The 21,929-nt window shown below is 31.8% G+C and overlaps 5 protein-coding genes across 12 annotated transcripts in view; 3 read left to right on the top strand and 2 right to left on the bottom strand.

The window, feature by feature from the left end:
- The window catches only part of LOC127071883 (probable G-protein coupled receptor Mth-like 1), a 94,491-nt gene extending 84,318 nt beyond the window's left edge, over positions 1 to 10,173 (top strand). For all 4 annotated transcript variants that reach the window (XM_051011673.1, XM_051011674.1, XM_051011675.1 and 1 more), the window contains 2 exons: positions 3,365 to 3,503; positions 5,280 to 10,173. In XM_051011673.1, the coding sequence (XP_050867630.1) occupies positions 3,365 to 3,503; positions 5,280 to 5,613 (473 nt within the window). In that variant the 3' untranslated portion in view covers positions 5,614 to 10,173. The remainder of the gene's footprint in view (positions 1 to 3,364; positions 3,504 to 5,279) is intronic.
- LOC127071882 (protein MTO1 homolog, mitochondrial) lies at positions 9,885 to 14,484 on the bottom strand. 3 transcript variants are annotated; one of them, XR_007785267.1, is made up of 12 exons: positions 14,350 to 14,484; positions 14,070 to 14,245; positions 13,111 to 13,340; positions 12,735 to 13,034; positions 12,476 to 12,652; positions 11,997 to 12,404; positions 11,749 to 11,921; positions 11,221 to 11,670; positions 10,953 to 11,056; positions 10,810 to 10,870; positions 10,304 to 10,715; positions 9,885 to 10,226 (listed from the first exon to the last, which is right to left on the bottom strand). XR_007785267.1 is itself a non-coding variant. In XM_051011670.1 (11 exons), exons 3-11 carry the CDS (start codon positions 13,316 to 13,318, stop codon positions 10,602 to 10,604), a joined length of 1,995 nt encoding a protein of 664 aa, XP_050867627.1. In that variant the 5' UTR covers positions 13,319 to 13,340; positions 14,070 to 14,245; positions 14,350 to 14,484; the 3' UTR covers positions 9,885 to 10,601. The 3 variants fall into 3 exon arrangements, 2 of the variants coding, with proteins under 2 accessions (XP_050867627.1, XP_050867628.1); XM_051011670.1 differs by having other exon boundaries at positions 9,885 to 10,715; XM_051011671.1 differs by lacking the exon at positions 14,070 to 14,245 and having other exon boundaries at positions 9,885 to 10,715; positions 14,350 to 14,449.
- On the bottom strand, positions 13,448 to 14,047 carry LOC127071899 (MKRN2 opposite strand protein). The gene has a single exon (XM_051011710.1). It carries the CDS (start codon positions 14,045 to 14,047, stop codon positions 13,448 to 13,450), a length of 600 nt encoding a protein of 199 aa, XP_050867667.1.
- On the top strand, positions 14,464 to 16,446 carry LOC127071885 (uncharacterized). 2 transcript variants are annotated; one of them, XM_051011676.1, is made up of 4 exons: positions 14,464 to 14,629; positions 15,444 to 15,671; positions 15,899 to 16,081; positions 16,194 to 16,446. In XM_051011676.1, the coding sequence occupies exons 2-4, from the start codon at positions 15,615 to 15,617 to the stop codon at positions 16,365 to 16,367; spliced, it is 414 nt and encodes a 137-aa protein (XP_050867633.1). In that variant the 5' UTR covers positions 14,464 to 14,629; positions 15,444 to 15,614; the 3' UTR covers positions 16,368 to 16,446. The 2 variants fall into 2 exon arrangements, with proteins under 2 accessions (XP_050867633.1, XP_050867634.1); XM_051011677.1 differs by lacking the exon at positions 14,464 to 14,629 and adding an exon at positions 15,117 to 15,328.
- A 589-nt stretch (positions 16,447 to 17,035) lies between these two features.
- Positions 17,036 to 20,291, top strand: LOC127071879 (deubiquitinase DESI2). 2 transcript variants are annotated; one of them, XM_051011665.1, is made up of 6 exons: positions 17,036 to 17,559; positions 18,244 to 18,423; positions 18,493 to 18,565; positions 18,638 to 18,735; positions 18,824 to 18,961; positions 19,071 to 20,291. In XM_051011665.1, the coding sequence occupies exons 2-6, from the start codon at positions 18,298 to 18,300 to the stop codon at positions 19,245 to 19,247; spliced, it is 612 nt and encodes a 203-aa protein (XP_050867622.1). In that variant the 5' UTR covers positions 17,036 to 17,559; positions 18,244 to 18,297; the 3' UTR covers positions 19,248 to 20,291. The 2 variants fall into 2 exon arrangements, with proteins under 2 accessions (XP_050867622.1, XP_050867623.1); XM_051011666.1 differs by having other exon boundaries at positions 18,314 to 18,423.
- Positions 20,292 to 21,929: the final 1,638 nt, after the last annotated feature.

The raw sequence follows: 21,929 nt of genomic DNA on the forward strand, positions 1-21,929 counted from the left end.
CATTGCTTATACTAAACGATGCTAAACGTGAGTACAAATGATTGAGAATTTTTAAGGACCTGCTCTGATTGTTCTATTACGTACTTTCGAGAGGTACAATTAAATATTTAATTAATTAACGTATAATTTGAAAATTGTATTGCTTCTTTCGATCGGACAATTATTGCTCACGAAAATTTAATGATCGTTAAATTTTAATATATATATATATACACATATATATCACAAACTTATTGTCAGCTCTCTAAACTTTTTTCCTCTTACCTACATACATAGAAAACTAAATCATTCAAAGATCTTTCAAATTTCCAATTAATTTCAATTTAAATTTATTAACTTTCTAAATCATTTGCCTCTTGTTTACAAGCTTCTGTACATTTACACATGTTTTACGCGAATGAAATATATATATATATATATATATACGATAATAAATCACGACCGATTGTTAACACAAAAAAATCATCGATCTCCTTTCTATCTCTTTCTCTTTTCCTCTCTAACGATAATTAAAAATTCCATGCCAGTGAATCGTTTAAAGTACGTGAGAAACGATCGTTACCGGGATCGTTAACAATCCTGCCTGACGATCCGAAATATCGTCGACGATTAAAAGGGTATCGTGCAACATAAATTGCCGAGGTGTCCGAAACTTGAAAACGGAAAAGAGAGAGAGAGAGAGAAAGAGAGACGCGTCGGACAGAGGAGGGAAAGAGAAAGTATGAATGTATAGAAGGAAGAGGAGGTGGAGATGGAAGAGGAGGTGAAAGAGAGGGTGGATGAGGAGGAGAAAGTGGGGGAGAGGAGAAACGATCGCAATTGATCTCGCGAAACGTTTTCGATGGCGAGCTAATCGGGCTTGACGGGGGTGCCATAAAGTATCGAACAGGCACGCGTGGACATAATTCACTTATGTTTGTTATGGCTTGCCATGGAGTGAGATACAACCCGTGCGGAACAGCTATCGTTGGCGGGTCGCCAAAAGCCACCGAATATAGACGGTAGTGTCGTTCGTAAACGGTAAGAAAGAACTATCGTGCTATCTCTCTTTCTCTCTCTATCTGTCTTTTTCGTATCATCCTAATTTAAAGTCCATTAAAGTAGGAAACAGGCAAATTAAATAAAAAAAAAAGTAAGAGAGAGAGAGAGAGTAAGTAAGATTACCGATCATTATCGGTAATCGTCGAAGCCATAGCTTCCTCTTTAACTTAGTCGAATGAGAGAAGGAAGACGTCGTTTAATCTAATTGCTTCTTCGCGAGTGCTTTAAAATGAATCGTTCGTTATTGTCTCGGAAGAAGTCCAAAAGAGAAGGTAAAAGTTGGCTCTGAAAAGAGTTTTGAATTTTGTGTGAAGCTTCTCCCTTTCTCTCTCTCTCTCTCTCTCTCTCTGTCTCTTCCTCTCTTTCTCTTTTTCTCTCTCTATCCGTCTGTCCGTCCGTCCATGCGTCTCTCTTGCTGTGTACGGACGTTGAATTTTGAACCTTCTTGATGAACGCCCTGGATGAGAAAAAAAGTGGAAGGCAAGGGCCGAAGAGAATACAAGTTCGCTCTTCTGCATTCGTTTAATATTCCGTTCGTCCTGCAGCTAGCGAACCGAGCGAAGAGATGAAGAGTGCCCAGAGAGAAAGAGAAAGAGAGAGAGAGAGAGTTTGGTAAACCGGCCCGAATCCGATACACAGCGTTTCGAAAGTTCACCGACGAGTTCTGCCTGAGTTTGACGTCCGCTCGAAACTTTTCGTTCAAGCTCAGAAGCGAATCAACGAACAGACTAGATCAGCCGGAATGGGATTACAGAAAATATTTATGAAATACCGCAAAACGTTCTTTCGAAACACCCTCGTAAAATTTGTTCGTGTACGGAGAATTTTGCCAATTTTATTATTTCAAATGGTCAAACAATAGCGAGATAACCGGCAGCTTCAGAGAAATAATGTACTGTTTTAATATTCGAAACATTGAAATGTTTCATCCTCTATTATTTCAGTAATTGTTAACGCTGAAACTAGAAACGTGTATCGCAGAAAAAAAGAAATTTACGAAACATGTCTTTAAAAAGAAAAAAAAAAGTAAAAAAGAAAACAAACAAAGAAAAATTGATCATATGTACATAATAAACGAGAGAGAATCATTATTATATTTTGAGAAAACAAACAGATAAGATTTCAAGTAGACATTCGACGAGTCAGGGTCATATTGACCGATCGATAAATCCAATGTTAAAAAATGGAAAGAATCAACGAATCTCCAGTCGAGAATACTCCAAGTATTATTTACTTTGGATTGTAAATAAGGACATTTTCTCTTTGAATATATTATCGGTGCATCTTATTAACCTAAATATAAGTGGAAAAAGAGAGGGTTTAACGGTTTGACCTGGATCCTCTTCTGTGGTGCTTCTTCGCGAGACTCGTTTACTTGAAAAGTAGGTCGATCGCGGAGGTTCGTCGATACCCGTTAAAAGTAGTAAAAGTGCATCGGTAATAGCACTCGTCTCGTAGGTATCTTGCATAAACGAGATTTTATTTCCAAGTTTATTTGTAAAAGAAAACGGGAATGAGATGGTAGAAGTTCAGGTACGCGAGTAAAACCAGCGAGTATGGTCTTTAAAAGATATAACGAAAATTCTTTGATAAAAGCAACGCTTGCTTCCTATCAGCTCGCACTTCTATGTAACCCACCTACTCTTTCTATCTTTCTTTCTCTGCTAACACACACACACATATATATATATATATATTTTTTAGCGTTACCTAGAGCAAAAACCGATCGTGATTCGTTCAATCTTGTGTATATTGCTCCACGCTTCCGGTGAATCACGCACGATCGTCGAACAGATTTATCTTCCTGTCCTCGATCGTATTTTTATTCTCCTCCCTCTTCGATGCCCGCAAAAAAAAATCTATTTTCGCACGAACGTAAAAGAGAAAAGGAAAAAAAAAGAGAGAGAGAGAGAGAAGGGTACAGAAAGGGAGAGAGGGAGAGAAAGAGAGAGAGAAATGAAATTTCTCATCTATGGTACATGAAATAAAGGCAAATCTCGCGTTATTCGAGTTTAAGTATAACGCGTAAATCCATTTCCTTCTCCCTGGTAAAACGCAACGATGTTTATTATTGAATCGAAGAAATTCGAAACATCGAAGATCCGGCTATCCTGTCTGACGATGATTTAAATTTAGAATATTATTTCGCGCTCGGTGGTCGGATTCGCGTGTTAAAATCAGCCAATGAACTGATTGCGACGTATGATACGGGTGATATAATTTCTTTTTCTCTCGACGAAGAAATGAAAAAAAAAAGAAAGAAAGAAAACGTAGGAGCACCTACGTACGTACATCATTTTTATTTTTATTTTTTTTATTTCAGGTGACATGGAAATCCTTGCATATTTCTTCGGACCGATCGGTGTACTTTTAGCCGTGAATCTTTTATTCTTTGCCGCGACCGCACGTGAATTAACATGCGGCTTATGGAAGGGCGAATTTGTCAAGAGTACTACAGAAAGGTAAGTCCAGAAATTTGAACGATTTCTTACCGAAAAAGAAAAAAGAAAAAGACAGAAAGAAATGAATTTATAAGACCTAAGGAAATTCGTAAATCGAGATCAAACGAGATCGTATCCAAGCGAGGTTTATTAAACTCGCGCGAAGGTCTCTCTTTCTCTCTCTCTCTCTCTCTCTCGTCGTCGTCGTCTTTTGATTTCGACTCGATAAGAGAGAGAGAGGAGAAAGACAGAGAGTGAACTTTCTGATCTACTTAACGAGAATAACCGACCAATAATGTTTCAAGTTTTGCGATCGATGCAGTCTGTAAACTCTAGCCTTGTTTCATCTAATTAACTAAAATTCGATTTATTCGAGGAAAACACCCATGTACTATGTACATAAATGCGAGCATATATATATATATGTATAAATATAAACCCTTTGAAATAGTTACACTATATTCGATCTTAAAATAAATCAGAACAAACCCGTTGAATCCTGTTTCTTTAGAGAAGACAAGGCTTTTGTTTTCGAACGAAGGACGACGTGCTTAAGCGATTAACATCAAGGATAACTGGTTTCATTTTAACCTTCGAAACGAAAGTGGTCCTCTCGAGAGTTCTCGAACGATTCGCAACTACGTTGACTCTAATTTTCACGATTAGAAGTTTTCTAATCGAGCGCGTTGATCGTTCTTTCCTTATAAGAAAAGATAAAATTTTATGTAGATCGAACTGGTAGAACGTAACTTTGAATTTCTTTCCGAGTAACTCAATTTTATGATCTAGAAAACGAACAAATATCGTTATTTCTCATTCGTACTTTCTTTTATCAATCCCTTCCCTTTTCAATATCATCCATCCTTTTCTCGATCGTTAGATTGATATTGACGATCTAGATTCTCGATTCTATATCCCCGTAGAATGTTATTTGCACGGATAACCAAAGAAAACGATCTCTATAAACTTTACCCTCGTCGTTGCTACCGTGCCAACACGATTTACGATTCCGCGGAAACGTAGTTCCGATTATATGAGAACTTTCAGAAAAATATATATCGTAACGTCGCTTTCGTTTCTGTCTTTTTACGATCCAGAGAAAAATTTCTTATCGTTCGTAACGTAGAAAAATACTGAAAACTCTTTTACATATATATATATTTTTTTTGTTAATGTCATCTAATTTAAATATTTAAAAGAATGATATAGTAGTATACTACTGTTCTAGAAGCTTAAATTAACTCTAATTACAAACTTCCTAGACTGTCTGATTATATCGATTGATCGAACAAAACCAGAAGTCATTGATCCTTGAAATTTATCATTACAATCGATCACGATCTTCGAAGGATCATCGATTCTCATTCACTCTTATCCGTGCCACGATCCAAGCTAAGTTATTTCATTTCATCGACTGGTTCTTCGCAGATCTTTTCTTCTTCCCATCGATCTTTTTATCGATCCGAGTGATCTCGTCTACGTTACTGGCGGTCTACCGCAAACTATCCTCGTACGATTATTTCTTCTCGTCTTTCCATTGTCCATCTACTTGTTTCTAAAATTAAATGCAAGTGCTAAGAAAAAAATGTATTTTATTAAACCATTTTTTAAAATAATTAAACGATTAATTATTTCTTCTCACTTTTTCATCGTTTATCGTCCGATCGCTCTTAAAAATAAATAATGAGCTTAAGCACGTGGACCTCGTATTTAAAAAAAAAAAAAGAGAGAAAAGAAAAGAAAAAAGATTAAAACTTGCAATCATATTTCTAATTATTATATTTCTGTCTAAAACAGAGCTGCACTGGGCCGAGTATGTATGAAGTTAGTAATCGTGATGGGGATCACATGGGTTGCTGACGTGGTCTCATGGGCAGTAGGTGGTCCGCAATATATCTGGTACTTCACCGATCTGATAAACGCCTTCCAAGGTGTACTGATATTCGCAGTGGTCGGTTGTCAACCTCAGGTCAGAGCAGCATTGAAAAGACTTTGCAATAGAAATCCAAGAACGAACGCGGGACGACAGGGTAATGGCCTGAGTACAACCAGTCATGGGATGCCTAGCATGGGTGATAGCGTTACGCAGAATCCAAGTACTAAGACTGCACCATTGGAGACCATATGTTAAAAATCACCTCGAAGATTGCTGATTAAAGATGAATAACAACAATAAGAAGAGGAAGAAGAAGAAGAAATAAAGAAAGAAATAAAATGACGAAGAAGATAAAAAGAGAGTCGGAAGACTATTACACTATCATAGAAAAAAAACTTTTAACATGCCGACTTTGGAAGAACGCATTGAACGTTCGGCAAACATCGACGGTCACTGCGTTTCCGTCCTAAGGTCGTTGACCTTGAGAACCCGTGGGTGTTTTGTCAGGAATGAGAAAGCCTAGAGGCTGTATTTCTAACACGCCTTCCTTTTTTTTTTCTTTCTCTCTGACGAACTTATACGTGTATGTATACATATATGTACACTAAAGACACATACTTCGAGATCACGTATTATATATACATTTATGTATGTGTGTGTGTGTGTGTGTGTGTACGTTCGAGAATACAAAACTTGCATAAAATCGACAAAGAAAACGAAAGGGAAGATTCTTTGAAGTGACGAACTCGTCATTCTAATCGAAAAACTCGTTGTTAAAGTGTATAAAGAAGAGGGAGAGAGAGAGAGAAAGAGACAGACAGAGCGATTCACCAGAAATTATTATTAATAAATTATCGATATGATAATGTATAATCATACATGACTGATGTATAATCATACATTTGTGGCCGATTTAACCGAATAGTCATTGCGTCCACTTCTCTAATGTCTTCGAATCGAGCTTAGTTATAATACTTCTCTCTTTCACACGACTCAAACTCAAAATTTTTGTATAGGAATGTGTATGTGTATGTGTACGATCTTTTTTTTCTGAAACTTTGACGTGTTCTTTTTTAAATCTGATTCGAATTTCGTCTATTCATACAATCTCTCGTGGATCATAATAATTTTTGTGTTCGTAGATAACGATTGGGATATTAATATCGGGACCACAAAATAATTCGTGATGTAGATGAGTTAAGTAGATTTAGAAGTAACCAAATTCTAAAAAAAAAAAAAGAAAGAATAATAAAGGAGAAAGAAAAACAATCGATCAGCGATCCACGAATTTTGATACAAGATAATAATTAATAATGTATCGTTTATTGCCATTTTGAAATTTGAGAGAATCATTTCTTTGACTTGTTTGTCATTTGGAATGGCTATTTTGCATCGACATTGAAATCTCTCGTGAAATCTAAATTTTATATGTCATTAATTTTTTCTGTCGCATCGACATCGCAACAAAAAAAAGTCTTTACGTCCAAAAATACTGCCAAGAAAATGTTTGTAAAATTGAGAGAGAGTTTTATAACGTCGTATTTTTAACAATACTGCCAATCTATGTCAAAAATCGTCTGGAAGTGTGCCATTACAAGTACATACATATTTATATATATATATATATAATTTCATCTGCATTTCGCATCGTCGATTGAAAATAGTCGAACGAATATCGAGATACATAAGTTTGATCTACGTGAGTCAAAAATTAGATTCTTTTGGATAGAAACGGGTAAGATCAGAGTATGATCGACGATTCGCGACAATATGTATTAAAAATTCGATGCCTTTTTAAATGCCTTCCAGATGTCTGGCAAGTTTAACATGCCGTATTGATCAATAATTAATGTCAGAATTTTCAGTATTATATATTTAAATAAATAATTAATATTATTATTATTATTATTATTATTATGCTATACTATCGGATAGCCAATATAATACAATAATATAAAATTATACAATATATACGGTAAAAAAGAAAATATTAATGTTGTTAATAGAATAATATTATACTATACTATTGTGAGTAGCCACTATTATATAATAATACAAAATTATACGATATATATAGTAAAAAAAAAAAATACTAATGTTGTCAATAAAATAATATTATACTATACTATTGGATACTCAATATAATACAATAATACAATAATTTACATATAGTAAAAAATTCTACTATCCTTTATTTGGATATAAAATACTGAAACTTTTGACATTTACTGTGGTTTACCTAATATTAGTAAAACACGAGTCGATCATCAAACGATTTGTCGATAGGCAACATTAGATTAGAGAAGAAAAAGTTTGTAAGAGCTTACGAATTGTTCAGTCGAGATTAGAAATAGAGAGAAATAAGGGGAGAAAGAGAGAGAGAGAAAAGAATAATTTTTTTTTCTTCGGGTGCATCAAAGAGACTGAAATATATTAGCCGTCAAAAAAAAATTTCAGATGGCCTTGAACAAAAACAACACACACGATATCCGCTGTCTCGATTCGAACAATCTCTCTCTCGAAGACACATCGAAATCGATTTTATTCAAAATATGTGGGCGTTCGAAAAATAGAAAAAAGAAAAAATATGAAACGAGAGATGGTCTTCGAAGAGTAGAAAAGAAAAAAAAACACAAACGGGTCATTTTAGAAAGTCTAATTAGTTCCTTTTTGTAGTATGAATGACGAATGACAGAAGAGACAAACCGGTGTCTTCTTTTTCTAAGTGACTCAACTTGAGGACATTCTACCTTCGTTGATCCTTTTTTCTAACTAATTTTATGATCCAAAGAATGAAAAAAAAAACACAAGAAAAAAAAACAAAAAAAAGGAAAGAGAGAAAGAGGAGCATCTCCTGCGTATGTATGTAAAATTATTACGACAAGACGTGTGTATATTTGTGCGTGCGTATCTGTATGTGTGTGTACGAATGATACCATATAATTAGTGTTCATCATAAGTCATTTTAAGTAATGCGTAGATCACATATTCTTTCATAAAATTCCCACAGTGACAGTCGTATATCCTGTTATTAATTCCATGCGATATTCTGGAATTATTATACAGAGAACAAAAAAAAAAGAAAAGTTAAATATACTTGCAAGAATAATAATAGAATAATTTTGTTTGTTAAAAATTTGTTTAATGCACGACTGTCGCCGACTAGAGACTCATTGTATTCATTCTTAATTTGTCATAACAAAACATATTTTATTTCTCATTATTATCATTATATTATTAATATTATTTTTGTTATTAATACTAAACAACTGCCAATACAAACGACCGGGCTCGATATAACACGAGTAACACTGGAATAATGTTAGCGTATATTATTCCTACTGTATAAAAATGAACGCTTAGAGAATAATAGCATCGGTATGTATATATGTACGTGTGTGTATGTGTGTGTACGAAAAATGTTTAATGCGACAAATTTTCAAACCCAATAGAAATCACGAATTATACATTTCTTTTATCGTCGCATTTCAAATAATAATCGAATCCGATAAAAACGTAAGCACACATTTATTCTCTTAGAATATTATATACTGATAATAGGATCGATGTGAATCGAGAGATAGATCGTAGCCTTAATAAATTTATTTATTTCGAATGATAAATGTAGGGAGAGAGAAAGAAAGAGAGAGAGAGAGAGAGAACGAGAGAGACAGAAAAATATATATATAACATATATATATATTTTTTTGTATGTATGTATAACGGTACTACGTGTAACAAAAGTAGATGATAGCTTGCCAGAGAACACGTAAAATACGTAATTAGAATATAAACCGGAATCGTTGATTATGTTATCATTTTGTTTTTTAGTTTTCTTTTTTTTCTTTTTCCCTTTTTCTTCCTTTGAACGAAGATAGCGGAAAGTGAAAGCTGAATTCATCGGGATGAGGAAGAAGAAGAGGAAAAAGGAGGAGGAGAAGAAGAAGAAAAAGAAGAAGAGGAGGAAGAGGTAGAAAAAGAGGAGCAGGAGGAGTAGGAGGAGGAGGAAGAGGAGGAGGAGGAAGAGGAGGAGAAGGAGGAGGAGGAGGGAGAGGAGGAGGAAGAGGAAGGAGAAAGAGAAAGAGAAGGATAACGTCGAGATGGGTTCTTCGAGAGGAGGAGATAGAAAGATCAAAGACTTAATGAAAGAGAAAGAGAAAGAGAAAGAGGAGAGAGTGAGAGAAGTGGGGTGTGCTGTTGGCACGATCGTTTGTGGTACGAAAGGGGAAACATCCCACTCGTCACTTTTTGCGTGTATTCTTCGTTTATCTCTAGCATGTAGAAGAAGCATCTCTCTGCCATGGGGCGAAGTAAGAGAAAGAGGTAGTCGATGAGAAGGCTTCTGCTTTTACTTTGACCAAAGATACGATGAAAATATAAAGAAATATGCAGACACCTCGAGAATTTCGAGGATACAAAGCGAGGCTACGGAAAGAGAAAGAAAGAGAGATAGAGAAACATAGGAAGATAGAGGGAGAGAAAAGAGAGAGGGAGAGAGGGAGAGAGGGAGAAATGACGAGAGACAATAGTATTAAATCGTCGAGCATATTAAGGACGATCGTATATTATTAAAAGCCCGCGCGTCAACTACATTTATAACTCGTCTATGGTAGAACACAGGAGAACGAGATTTATTATTAGTAATAAAGAGAAAATAAAAAGTAAAAAAATCATTCATATTATAAGCGCTCAATGACTTCTAGCGTTCGATTTACAAGCGCCGATTAAATAAAATACACCATTCCCATACGAGATGTATCGTAAACAGTATTTACTATCGCACTAATGGCAATAAAAATGAACTCCTAGTACGAACGAATTTTGTTTTGTATTTAGATTCTTCGTCGTCCTCTTCAATTAGAAATTTTCTAGAATAATAGATTTGTGATAGAGAAAATGAATGAAAATTGCTTTTCTAAAACAGAGAGTTAACTTTAAGTTATACCAGTATCTAATAGAACGTGAAAGCTTTTGTATATGTATATATATATATATGTACATAACTTAGGTCGAAATAAGCAAATCTTATAACGACGTTTACACTGAACACGCTCCAGCAGAGAATTCCGTATCAAGAACTTGGTAATTAGCGACCCTTCGAACCTTCACTAATTAGATCAACAAAGTTCTCTGTTAGAAACTCTCTGTACACTCGGTTCTATCGAAACACATGGTTCTTCTTGTACAGAGAAATTCGTTTCATTTAATGTTACATCACTTTCTACAAATATTTCTGTACATTTTTATATACTCAATTTTTGTCGTTTATCTTCATTTATCACATTATATTTGATATATTGAAAAAGTCGTACGATTGCTACTGGTGTTACGCCTGAAATTTTTTCAGCTGCAGCGATCTGAAATTTAAAGTATATTATATTCACAAAATTTTCATCTGATACACATATATTTACAAAATTTAATGAAAAGAAAAAGCAAAAAAAAACTTACTGTACGCGGACGTACTGCCATTAATTTTTCTCTATCTTCGGTACATAAATTTAATCGTATCCTATAAACAAAAATAGATGTATATAATAGAGAATCTATTAACGATTTTGATATAATTAACGCGATAATTCAAGATTTCTTACGAATTGTAATCTATGTCGTCAGGTATCATCATTCTCTCGTTTCTTCGAACTTCGTCAATCACCTTCATTTGTTGTCCAATGAAAGAAGCATAAGTTGCTTCTATCTGTAAAATCAGTTGATTGATTTATTGATTGAGATCAGCAAAGATGAATCTGTGCCAATTTTATTTATTGACCTTAACCAGGCAAGATCAACGAGTTGAATTATTCTACATATTCTGTGCTCATCATGTGATAGTAAATAATCGTAAATATTGAAACATCATACCTTTAATCTTCGTATCAAGATAGGATCTACAATATGTCCCAATAAATTCGGCCATAACGTGGCGATTTTATTAAATTCTATATTCTCATCTGGCGACCCCAATATCTCAAAAGCAGATTTATTTGTAGTACTTTTAGATTTTACCAAACCTAGCGCTTTTCTCCATTTGGAATGTGATTGAACGATAGAAGAAAACAATTGTATAGCTTCTTCTAATTCCTTCTTCGTTTTCATCATGCTGTCTAATCTCTCTTTGCTGACACAACCTGACTCATATCCTTTTACTGTTAATCTTAAATCAGCGTTATCAGGACGTAAACTCAATCGAAACTCAGCTCGACTAGTGAACATTCTGTAGGGTTCGTTTGTACCTTGCGTCGTAAGATCATCAATGAGAACACCGATATAGCCTTCGGTTCGACTTATAATTAATGGTACTTTCCTCAAAACCTATATACGATTAGTAGAATTATTAACTTTGAAAAAAAATTCATTGCAATATTATGTCCAAAAAAAAGTATTCTTTACTTTAGCAGCTGCATTCACGCCTGCAACGATGCCTTGTGCTGCTGCTTCTTCGTATCCAGTTGTACCATTAATCTGACCAGCAAGAAATAATCCTGAAACCTTTTTCGTTTCTAATTCTGTAGTTAATTCTCTTGGATCGACATAATCGTATTCTACGCCATAACCAGGTTTTTCTATAGAAGATAAAATAAAAATTAATTTTGTTTTATTTATTTGACATAATGCTCTTTCAAGACAAAAAAACTTACCTACTTTAGTTTTTTCTAATCCAGGTATAACATTAACTAATTCTTGTTGCTTTTCAGCAGGTAATGTACATGATAAACCACCTGGATATATCAATGGTGAATCCAGTCCTTCTGGTTCCAACCAAATCTGATGACTAGTTTCACCAAATCTTAGAATTTTACTTTCTATACTTGGACAATATCGTGGACCCGTTTTCTCTTCTGTAACATGCAGATTACAATGCATGTTGTCTTTTATAATTTTGCCTACTTCATCATTTGTAAATGTCATATAACAGATCATTTGTTTATCTGGAGGAAGCCATACTCTATCACTCATAAATGAAAATGGTTCTGGAATTTCATCTGGTAAATTTTTAGAACATTTAGAAAAATCAATTGTTGATTTTAACAGTCTTGGTGGAGTACCTACATAATATAATATAATAATGAGAATTAAACGAATTAATATTTTACATAACTTTGATATAAGTAATTACCAGTTTTAAGTCGTTTTATTTTAAACCCAAGTTGATCTAATGTATTAGCTAATCCAATACTAGGTTCATCTCCCATTCTTCCAGCAGGTCTTTTCTCTAATCCAATAATAATTTCACCTTTGAGAAAAGTACCTGTTGTTATAACTACTGTGCTACTAAATATCCTTGTTCCATCTCCTATAAAAAAAATACTTTTTTTTTCTTTCTTTCTTTTTTTTTATATATAATCAAAATTAAATAAAAAATATTTTAAACGTACGAAGAATGATACCGCAACATTTTGGTGGACTTCCTTCTAATATAAGATCTTCAACAGATGATTCACATATATCTAAACCCTGCATTTTAAAAAGTTCTGCCTGTAAATGTTGTTTGTACAAACTTCTGTCTACTTGTGCTCTAAGACCCCAAACAGCTGGACCTTTACTTTTATTTAATATTTTATAATGGATTCCAGAGATATCACATATGCGACAACAAACTCCATCTAAAGCATCTACTTCTCTCATGAGATGTCCTTTTCCTATTCCTCCAAAAGATGGGTTACATGACATTTCCCCTATACATAGAAAATTATTTATTAATTTACATATTAATTTAATTAGGTACTTTAATACAAATATTCTCCAACATACCAATTGTACTTTTTTTATGTGTAACTAGTAATGTTTTAGCACCCATTCTGACAGCAGCAGTACAAGCTTCAGTTCCCGCATGTCCTCCACCCACGACAATAACATCAAATTTATTATCAGGGTTACTATTACTTGCTATATTTCTTATATATTGACTTAAAGCAGATCTTTTATCAAGCACATTTTTTCTTATTCTTGCAAACATCATTTTTACGCTTTTATAATACTATCTGTAAAAATGTAAAAGGTATATCAATTGAAAAAAACAGTAAATACCATATGATATAAAAATATTTAGAAAACAAAAAAAAAGTTTGTTGATATATATTTTTATTAATTAATCTGATATAAAGTATCGATTGTCTTTCAGGTTTTTGTATAATGTAATGTATCTGATAGCTTCATGAAGTTTAGGTAATATAAGTTTTTTACACATATCTTCACCATTCTCAAATTGTAAATTATTATAATTTAATTTATGCAAAAATTCTCTAACAAAGTTAAAACAATTCATGGTATTTTTGTCATAATTAATAGATTTCCATTTAATATCTTGTGTCATAGCATTTAATATTTCATCCCAGTAATAATCCCAAGAAGTCGGTACTACTTGTATGGCGATACAATTTGTCCATTGAGAAACATTATTAATAATCAAACCATATTTATCAAATTCATAAAGCTTTCCATTAGAATTGACTACTCCAATATGTAAAAGATCATTGATATTATAGTCATCTAAAAATGTACCACAGGAAGGTTTTATTACAATCGAAGTTGGTTGACCTGTTGCATTTCTAAATGGATATGGAATTCTAAATGGCTCTATATTAAAATTTACAATTAATTCTTGACATAATGGACATACTTCTGGGATAGTTTTACAAAACACAGATTTAATAGTGCAGTGACGAAAACATAATATTCCTGGATCCATAATTATGATACGATGAACTAACCTATATTATTGTCTAACAGATGATGAGAAAAATCCCTCTCTTCAGTGATAATCACTTATTAATAAAAAAATATCAACAAATCTATCACAATTTGTTAGAAACAAACTATACTAATTAGTTTGTATTATATTTCTTCTATTCCTTAATATCATCGTGACAAAAATTGATAGGTTATTCTGTAAAGCAAAATACAAAAAATTATAATCAAATAATAACGATAAATTTTCTATAATCATAGTAAAAGAAAAATTTATATAGTTTGATATATAATCTTATTTACCTTTAAAGTTTCAAATTAGAAATTATTATATTAGAATAACTAATTATTCCCATACTTGTAAGCGCAATGTTTTCCTATATAGCGAGCGTTCATACTCCTGACATTATAGAACCCACTCGACTACTGTGACGTAAGACGACTATCCCTCATATAAAATCGCTCGTCGCTTAATGGCTACCCATCGACCAATGAGAAGGCTCGACCAAGAAAACAGACGCGCCTCACCGATGGCAAATTTGTATAATATGCCCCGACGAGATAGGCAATACGACTTACATATGTGAGTAAAAAAATATACAATTTTCATTTATATTCATTGCACTTTTTTCGAAATTTAATATACGAATAACTTTAAGAATTTTTGTATTAATATTTACTAAAATGAAAGAAAGATAAAAACGAGTAATTTCATTATTCACTAAAAGAGTTCGAACGATTGTTCGAAAAAAAAAGATGTCTTTCAAAATAAAAAAATTACAAACGCTGGAAATGTTGAAGGACGAATTAGAACATATTTATGTATAAAAATGGAATTTTTGAAGTTTTTATTCGACTTTTAAAAAATTCTAATGTTCTAATCTCTATATTCGGCATTGATTTTTTTAATCCATTTCTTGTTTCTTAAACGCATAAGACGTTTCGATACGATCGATCGTAGATTCAATGTGGGCGTCGTCTTTCTTGTTTATTATCCTAAGCATGCTTGTCTGGTTTATATTGTGCTGGTGTAAATGCGCGAGCCGACTTGCTCTTGAAAACGCCTTTTGCCCACCCATTCTGCCCGTGATCGTTTTGCTTTTGCGTATGTTGAATAATCGAAGAAAAACTGTTACAGAACGTTTAAGATCGGCATCGATCGATTATCCTTACTCGTGGATCTATTAAAAATGTGTTGTTCATTTTTAAACGACGCTCAGCTCATCGATTTTATTTTCATCGTAACGAGCTTTTCAATTCGCCGTTAGTGATCGATGATAAAGTAAATGTTAAAAATATGTAAACTTCGGTAAAAAAAAAATCAAACGAGTCGACGTGGTGTTGATTTTGCATTATTCGTTGCTTCCCCGCGATACAACGATTTCAATCGATTTCAGTCAGAAGCCACAAGTGCACGTTATTTTCAACGTTTCTACGACAATCTAAGTTCATCATAGAAAAAGATAAGTGACACATGAACTAACAACAACAAAAACTTGTCTCTAATTCAAACTAAAGAAGCCTTTTTTAATCAAACTTGGAAGAAGCTTTATGTATCCGGCAGGAGTATGTCAATCACACCGGAAGTTTCTTCGAGGGATACTCTTAATTCTATCACTCCTTCGGTAAACTTATTACACGTTTTCTATATATATCTATGTATCTGTCAAATGATAATTATTCCCTGTATTTATTTGTTAAATTACAAAGGAATGATATATGAATATTATACAATAGATGTTCGTAAATTAATATAAATTACATTTGATTTATAACTTGTTAATGTTATATCATTATTAATTAATCTTTCTTAGTAATAATATTGGAACGATGAATCTTAATTTATTATTAGGAGGATCGAAGCCGTACAGGAAGATACGTAGCAGGTGGAGCAGCATTAGGAGTCACGTTGCTTGCATTACACCATGCACTTTTACGTGGTACATCTTCCATAGCAGGAATATGTGTACCTGCTATCATAATGGCATGCTATATTATTTGGGTACTTTATTCCGCTCGTAGGGATAGACGCAAGGTGATAAAATTCAAATCATTTAATAAAATATTTATTTCTCTTTTCGTAATTTATGATAATTTGTACCTTTCGATAGAAGTTTGCAATTTTATTATAATCGATTTCGTTGAAGGCTTTAAGGATTGCGACCGCCATGCAACTGACGGAAGTAATAAATGAACCTGCCAGATCCACCGAAGCTGTACGTAAAAACGCCACAAACGACGTCGATGAACCTGATGGCAATTTTACGGAAAAGAATAGTCACGAAAATCCTGCATTTCTGAAAGAAAATTATGTCGCATAGATCAAGATTTTCTTTAAATTTTCTTTTATTTTCCTCAATCTTTTGACCTCCACGGCTAAATAAAACGAATTTTCCATCTTCCCTCGTATTTATTGCAACTTGTTAAAGTTGTAAATCCTTAAATATGATGATATAATAATTATTATTTGTATATATACGTATATGATTAATATAAAAAAGAAAATAATCTCTTGACTAAATTGATAACATTTATGTGATATTTATTCATCCATCCGTTCTCTTTACTTTACGTAAAAAAAATTAAAAAATCTATTGCTGCATAAGTATTTTTTTGGTAAAAAAAATTATCTTTTTTTGTTGGAATTTTCATTACCGATATATCATTCAACTATTGGGTTATCGACCAGTAAGGTCGATAACCAAAACCAGTCGATATCTAATCTACCAATCGATAACTAAACTACCAGTCGGTAACTAATCGACTTTATTTTTAGTATTATATTTAAACCATAAATTAGTCATTATGGAAGTAACGAAAGGAACAAAATACTCTAACTATTACTCCATCTATCGCATATTTATATATACATAATATATATATGTATAAATTCACATAATGAGGAAATTTTCAAAATTAATTTCTAGGTAGCGCTTCAATCACACCACAGATTTCGTCTCGTAGCGTTATTTTCCCTTAATATTGTTTTATATTCGAAGAAATGATTTGAAGAAAGATGGCATTTACAATTATTCCTATAGCCTCGGTCGTCATTCCGGTGTTAAATATGACTTTGGAAGATCTTTAATATTAATTCATGTTGCTACAGTTTAAATTGACCTAACGGTGTTCAATTAATTGAAGGATACTATAATGCGTGTCATGAATCAAATTTAAGTTATAATGATTCATCCTGATTATTCTTAGCGCGTTTAAAAACGGACAAATACATCGACTACATACTGCTTATTGTTTTGTGTAAAATTTATTCCTGTCATCGTGCAACTTATGGCAATAAACAATTTAGATTACACGTTTTTTTCTATAAATGAGAATTATTAAAGCTAAAAAAAAAGACTATTTACAAGGAATATATGTTTCTAATGAAATCGTATGATGTTGAGACGCGTTCTTTGATGTCAACAACCTTTAGAAAATTCGTGTAAAAAATGCAAAATATTCTTACAATGGAACGTGAGATGTGAGAAGGTGTTTAAATCACTGCTTTCTCAGGTGAACTGATTTATTTTTTCAATATATTTATTTTTAGTTAACACACGTTATAGAATGTCTAGCACAATATCAAATTTTATTCTTTTTTTGCAATAATATTTACTATTTACTTTACTAGAGTAGTTCCTTTGAAATAAATTTATTTATATATTACTGTATATTTACGTTAAACAGAGTATATATATATATATACACACACACATATATATGTACTGTTATATATAATTTATATATATACATATGTACATACACACACACACTCTTAGAGTTGTGATATTAGATCTATTAATGCTTACAAAGCTTTTTAAATTAGCAATGCATTTTTTATAAAAATATTGTTAAGAAATGATCATTTAATTATTTTTTTGTTATTACTTTTGGTATAGGAAATCTTGTTCTTGCCATGCAATATAAAAATATTTAAATTACAAGAATTATAGCCATTATAAACAACGTTATTGATAGTTTTTATGAAAAAATATTGAAACTATTTTTTTTTTTTAAATATGCATGGTGGTATCTAATTGTATTTGAGTCAATAGCATTAAATTATTTGAAGAAACATATTTGATCATATTTGAAGAATAATGTAAAATAATCTTTATAGGTATTAGAATGATTTTTAGTATTATGGCTATTTGCTTAGATTTGGCAATGTAACTAGAGTATATATTTGCTTATTAGGTGTACTGGAACGTAGATAGTCCTGCTGTTCATCGCTTCAAGTACAAGTATCCTATGATGTTTTCATCAGGTCTTGGCTGTAATCTTTCCTTCCCCAGTTGTCTGGGCTATCCACGAGATAGCGAAGAACTGATACCAAAAATGGCGCGTGAACCAATTATTCTGAATGTTTATGATATGGTAATAGAAATACAAGAAATGTTGATCTATGCAAAGCTTTTTTTTAATAAATTTTTATAATATTTTCAGTATTGGATAAATGAATACACTACTCCAATCGGACTTGGAGTATTTCATTCAGGTGTTGAAATATATGGGACAGGTATTTAATTCTTATAAATGATTATTCAATTATTTGTAACTTCATTCGCTTTAACGATACAATGTTTCATAGAATATGCTTATGGAGGTCATCCGAAACCAAAGTCTGGCATTTTTGAAATAACTCCTAGAGTTGCAGAAGAGCTTGGTGAACAATTTAGATATAGGCATGTATTTTAAATTTCGTCACAACGATTTTGTTATTTATTGAATTTCAATGACTAATTAAGTATTTCATGTGGATTTGTCTTATAGACAGTCAGTACACATTGGATATACAGATTTTACAGAGGAAGATGTTACCAGGATTATAAATGAATTGGGAAAGGATTTTAGGGGAGATCGTTATCATTTGATGAATAAAAATTGTAATCATTTTAGTAGTCAGTTTACATTGGTATGCATTTTATGCTATTGTAATAGCGTTATCTAATTATTTGCAATACATAGTAGATAAATATTACGTTATTGTTCAATTATATTTCATCTCATGTTTTATTCTTTAGATTCTATGTGGTCAAGAAATTCCTGGATGGGTTAATCGTTTGGCATACTTCAGTTCGTGTGTACCATTTTTGCAGCGTTGTCTCCCTAAAGAATGGTTAACTCCTGATGCCCTTCAGCATTCTTTAAATCAAGTCAGCCATCACGAAAGTACACCACCTTCTGATACTTCCTTGTAACATTTGGCTAATATTACCAATGAGAAAAGTTTAGAATATCCTAGAAGGTACACTTTATAGACTATTTACGCATCGTGACGAGAAAAATTTTATTACAACAGCCCCGTATATTGCCAGGAACTTGATATCCAGGCAATTCAAATGTCAGTCAGAGGTACAAATTTGACATTGTACTTCTCAATGCAGCTGATAAATATTAGTACTCAGAGAATTGCCTTCCCTGCAAAATGTCGTCTAACAAATTTTCGACGACAAAATACAGGTCGCGTGTGTTCTTTGTTTAATAGTTATATAACAAATAGATAATTACCTACAAATCAAAGCCATACCTGAGACTGAGACGTTTATTGGTCGAAAAGGTCATATTTCACGTATGATATAAATTATGTTTCATTAAATTTTTATAGCCGTAAAGACATTCTTTATTTAAATACGATCTCGAATTATATATTTTTTAACGAGCACGTTTAGATTTATCTCAGAAGAATTTACAAAATTATTATAGTCGAAATATCTTTTGTGATCATTATCTAAATGTTCAGGCTACTCCATTTCTAAAACAAATAATGATTTAATATTTTTAATTATTATCATTGTCATTATTATTATTATAACGCTATATATGTATTTATTCTTTTTCAATCTTTGTACATCCAATATCCCTTTGTATAGTTACTCATAGTAATCATTGAAGAATTCAATCACATCAAACAGATTTACAAGAAAAATTAAAGCATTTACGTATAATAATAAAAATGAATATAACATTTATGTATAATCATTTTTATATAATTCTTGAAAGACATTTAGCTTTTTCATTACTTTTAATGCACGTATAAGTAGCACGCTGTTTTATTAGAGTTAATCGAATTATTCTTCAAAATTTTTATGTATAAAGAGAATGTTAAATTTTTTGTAAAAGGATAACAGAATTTTCCACGATTCGATGATAAGATTAAATGCAAACACAAAAAAAGATTGTGGTTTCAGAGGCTTTTGCCAGATTTGTAGCTGGATGAATTTAATAAAATACTGTCAAAAGAATTACTAATGTTACTAAAACTGTTGTTGACATCAAATTTATAATGTTATACGTTAAGAAAGAGAATTAACTTGTAGTAAATTAACAAACAAACAAAAAAAAAGAAGAGAGAAGAAAGAAAAGAAGAAGAGATAAATACGTGAGAAAAAAAAATTTCATTTCCATTTTGTGCATATTGCATTAAAAGTTAGACATGTAAAAATGCGTTATATACTAGCATTACGTTTCTTACTTACCGCCTAATATTTCTACTACAATATTAAATGTCCAAGAATATACTGACCATGTATTATATATATGTTCTGGAATTATGTAATACTTATATTAACTTTCAGAGAAATATGTCTAAAGCGTATGTAGTCTGATATAAGAACGAATTGTAATTTAAAAGTTCTTCAAAGATATATCTCTGTAGTTTTGCATTAAGTCATGAAAGTTTCATAAATTACTTGAGTTTCAAGACATATTTATATTATATACGTATCTTATAAGTAAATTCTCCATTAAAATTATCTCCTTTAAATAGAATAAAGAGATTTATAAATAATACGTACATACGTTCATACGTGCGTGCGTGCGTGCGTGCTACATCTTTATCTTGTGCACACAATAAATTTAATAGACTATAGTTTAATGAATCGTATGAAACATGCCAACATGAAAATTGATTTCGTATACGAATATATCTGTATGTATTTGGAGGAAAATATTATATTATTACAAATCATTTTTTTGGTTGCAAATGTTTCATATATATGATTATATAAAAAGTATTTATTATTATTAATCATCTGTATACTACTGAAGTTGTAAGAAAGATTTCATAATACAAACATTAACATGGGAAAAAGTATATAAAAACTATAAGTAAATAGTAGGCTCGCCTAAATCTTTATATAAATAGTGAAAGAGTTGTAATTAAATATTTCATTGAAAAGTTTTCTTTATATTTATTCTGTATTTTGTATATTTGTTATTCATTGTCAGCATTTTCCGCAGTAAATAGTACGGTTTATGTAACATTACATTGTGTACACGAAATTGTGTAATAGAAATGTCAATTATATTAAAAGCGTAACGTCCACTTCGCCTGTAAACGAGAAACATATGTCAAATGAAAAAATTCTTCGGTTGTGCTACCTTATTCACTTAATAATAATATAAAAAGTAATGTTACAAGAACCTACACAAAAAAAGACTTGGTTCTATACTTTTACACATTTTTTAAAGCAGTTAGAAAATATACGGTGTAGTCTGTGATAGATATATGAAAGAACTATAATATACGTATAAAAAGAACACCACACATAATTTACATAAGCTTATAACATATAAAAAAAATAAAAAGAATGCAATTGATACAAGCTTTAAAATTTATTAATACAGTTGTACACGATAAAATCATATTACTTTTTCAGTAAATGTAATGAAAAACATTAGCAGATTTTTTCTCTTACTACAGACAAATTTGAATGAGACAAAAAGGTAAGGTGTGTAAATAATATAAATACTACAAAATCTACAAACTGACCTTCATTAATGACGAAATCTTAATGTATAAAGTTTGGTCTCTTCTTTTAGCATAATAGCTTATTCTTCATAATTTACAACAAAATACACATTCTCAGTTATATAAGACG

This window comes from Vespula vulgaris, chromosome 23, assembly GCF_905475345.1.
Source record: "Vespula vulgaris chromosome 23, iyVesVulg1.1, whole genome shotgun sequence".
NCBI classification, from domain to species: Eukaryota; Metazoa; Arthropoda; class Insecta; order Hymenoptera; family Vespidae; genus Vespula; species Vespula vulgaris.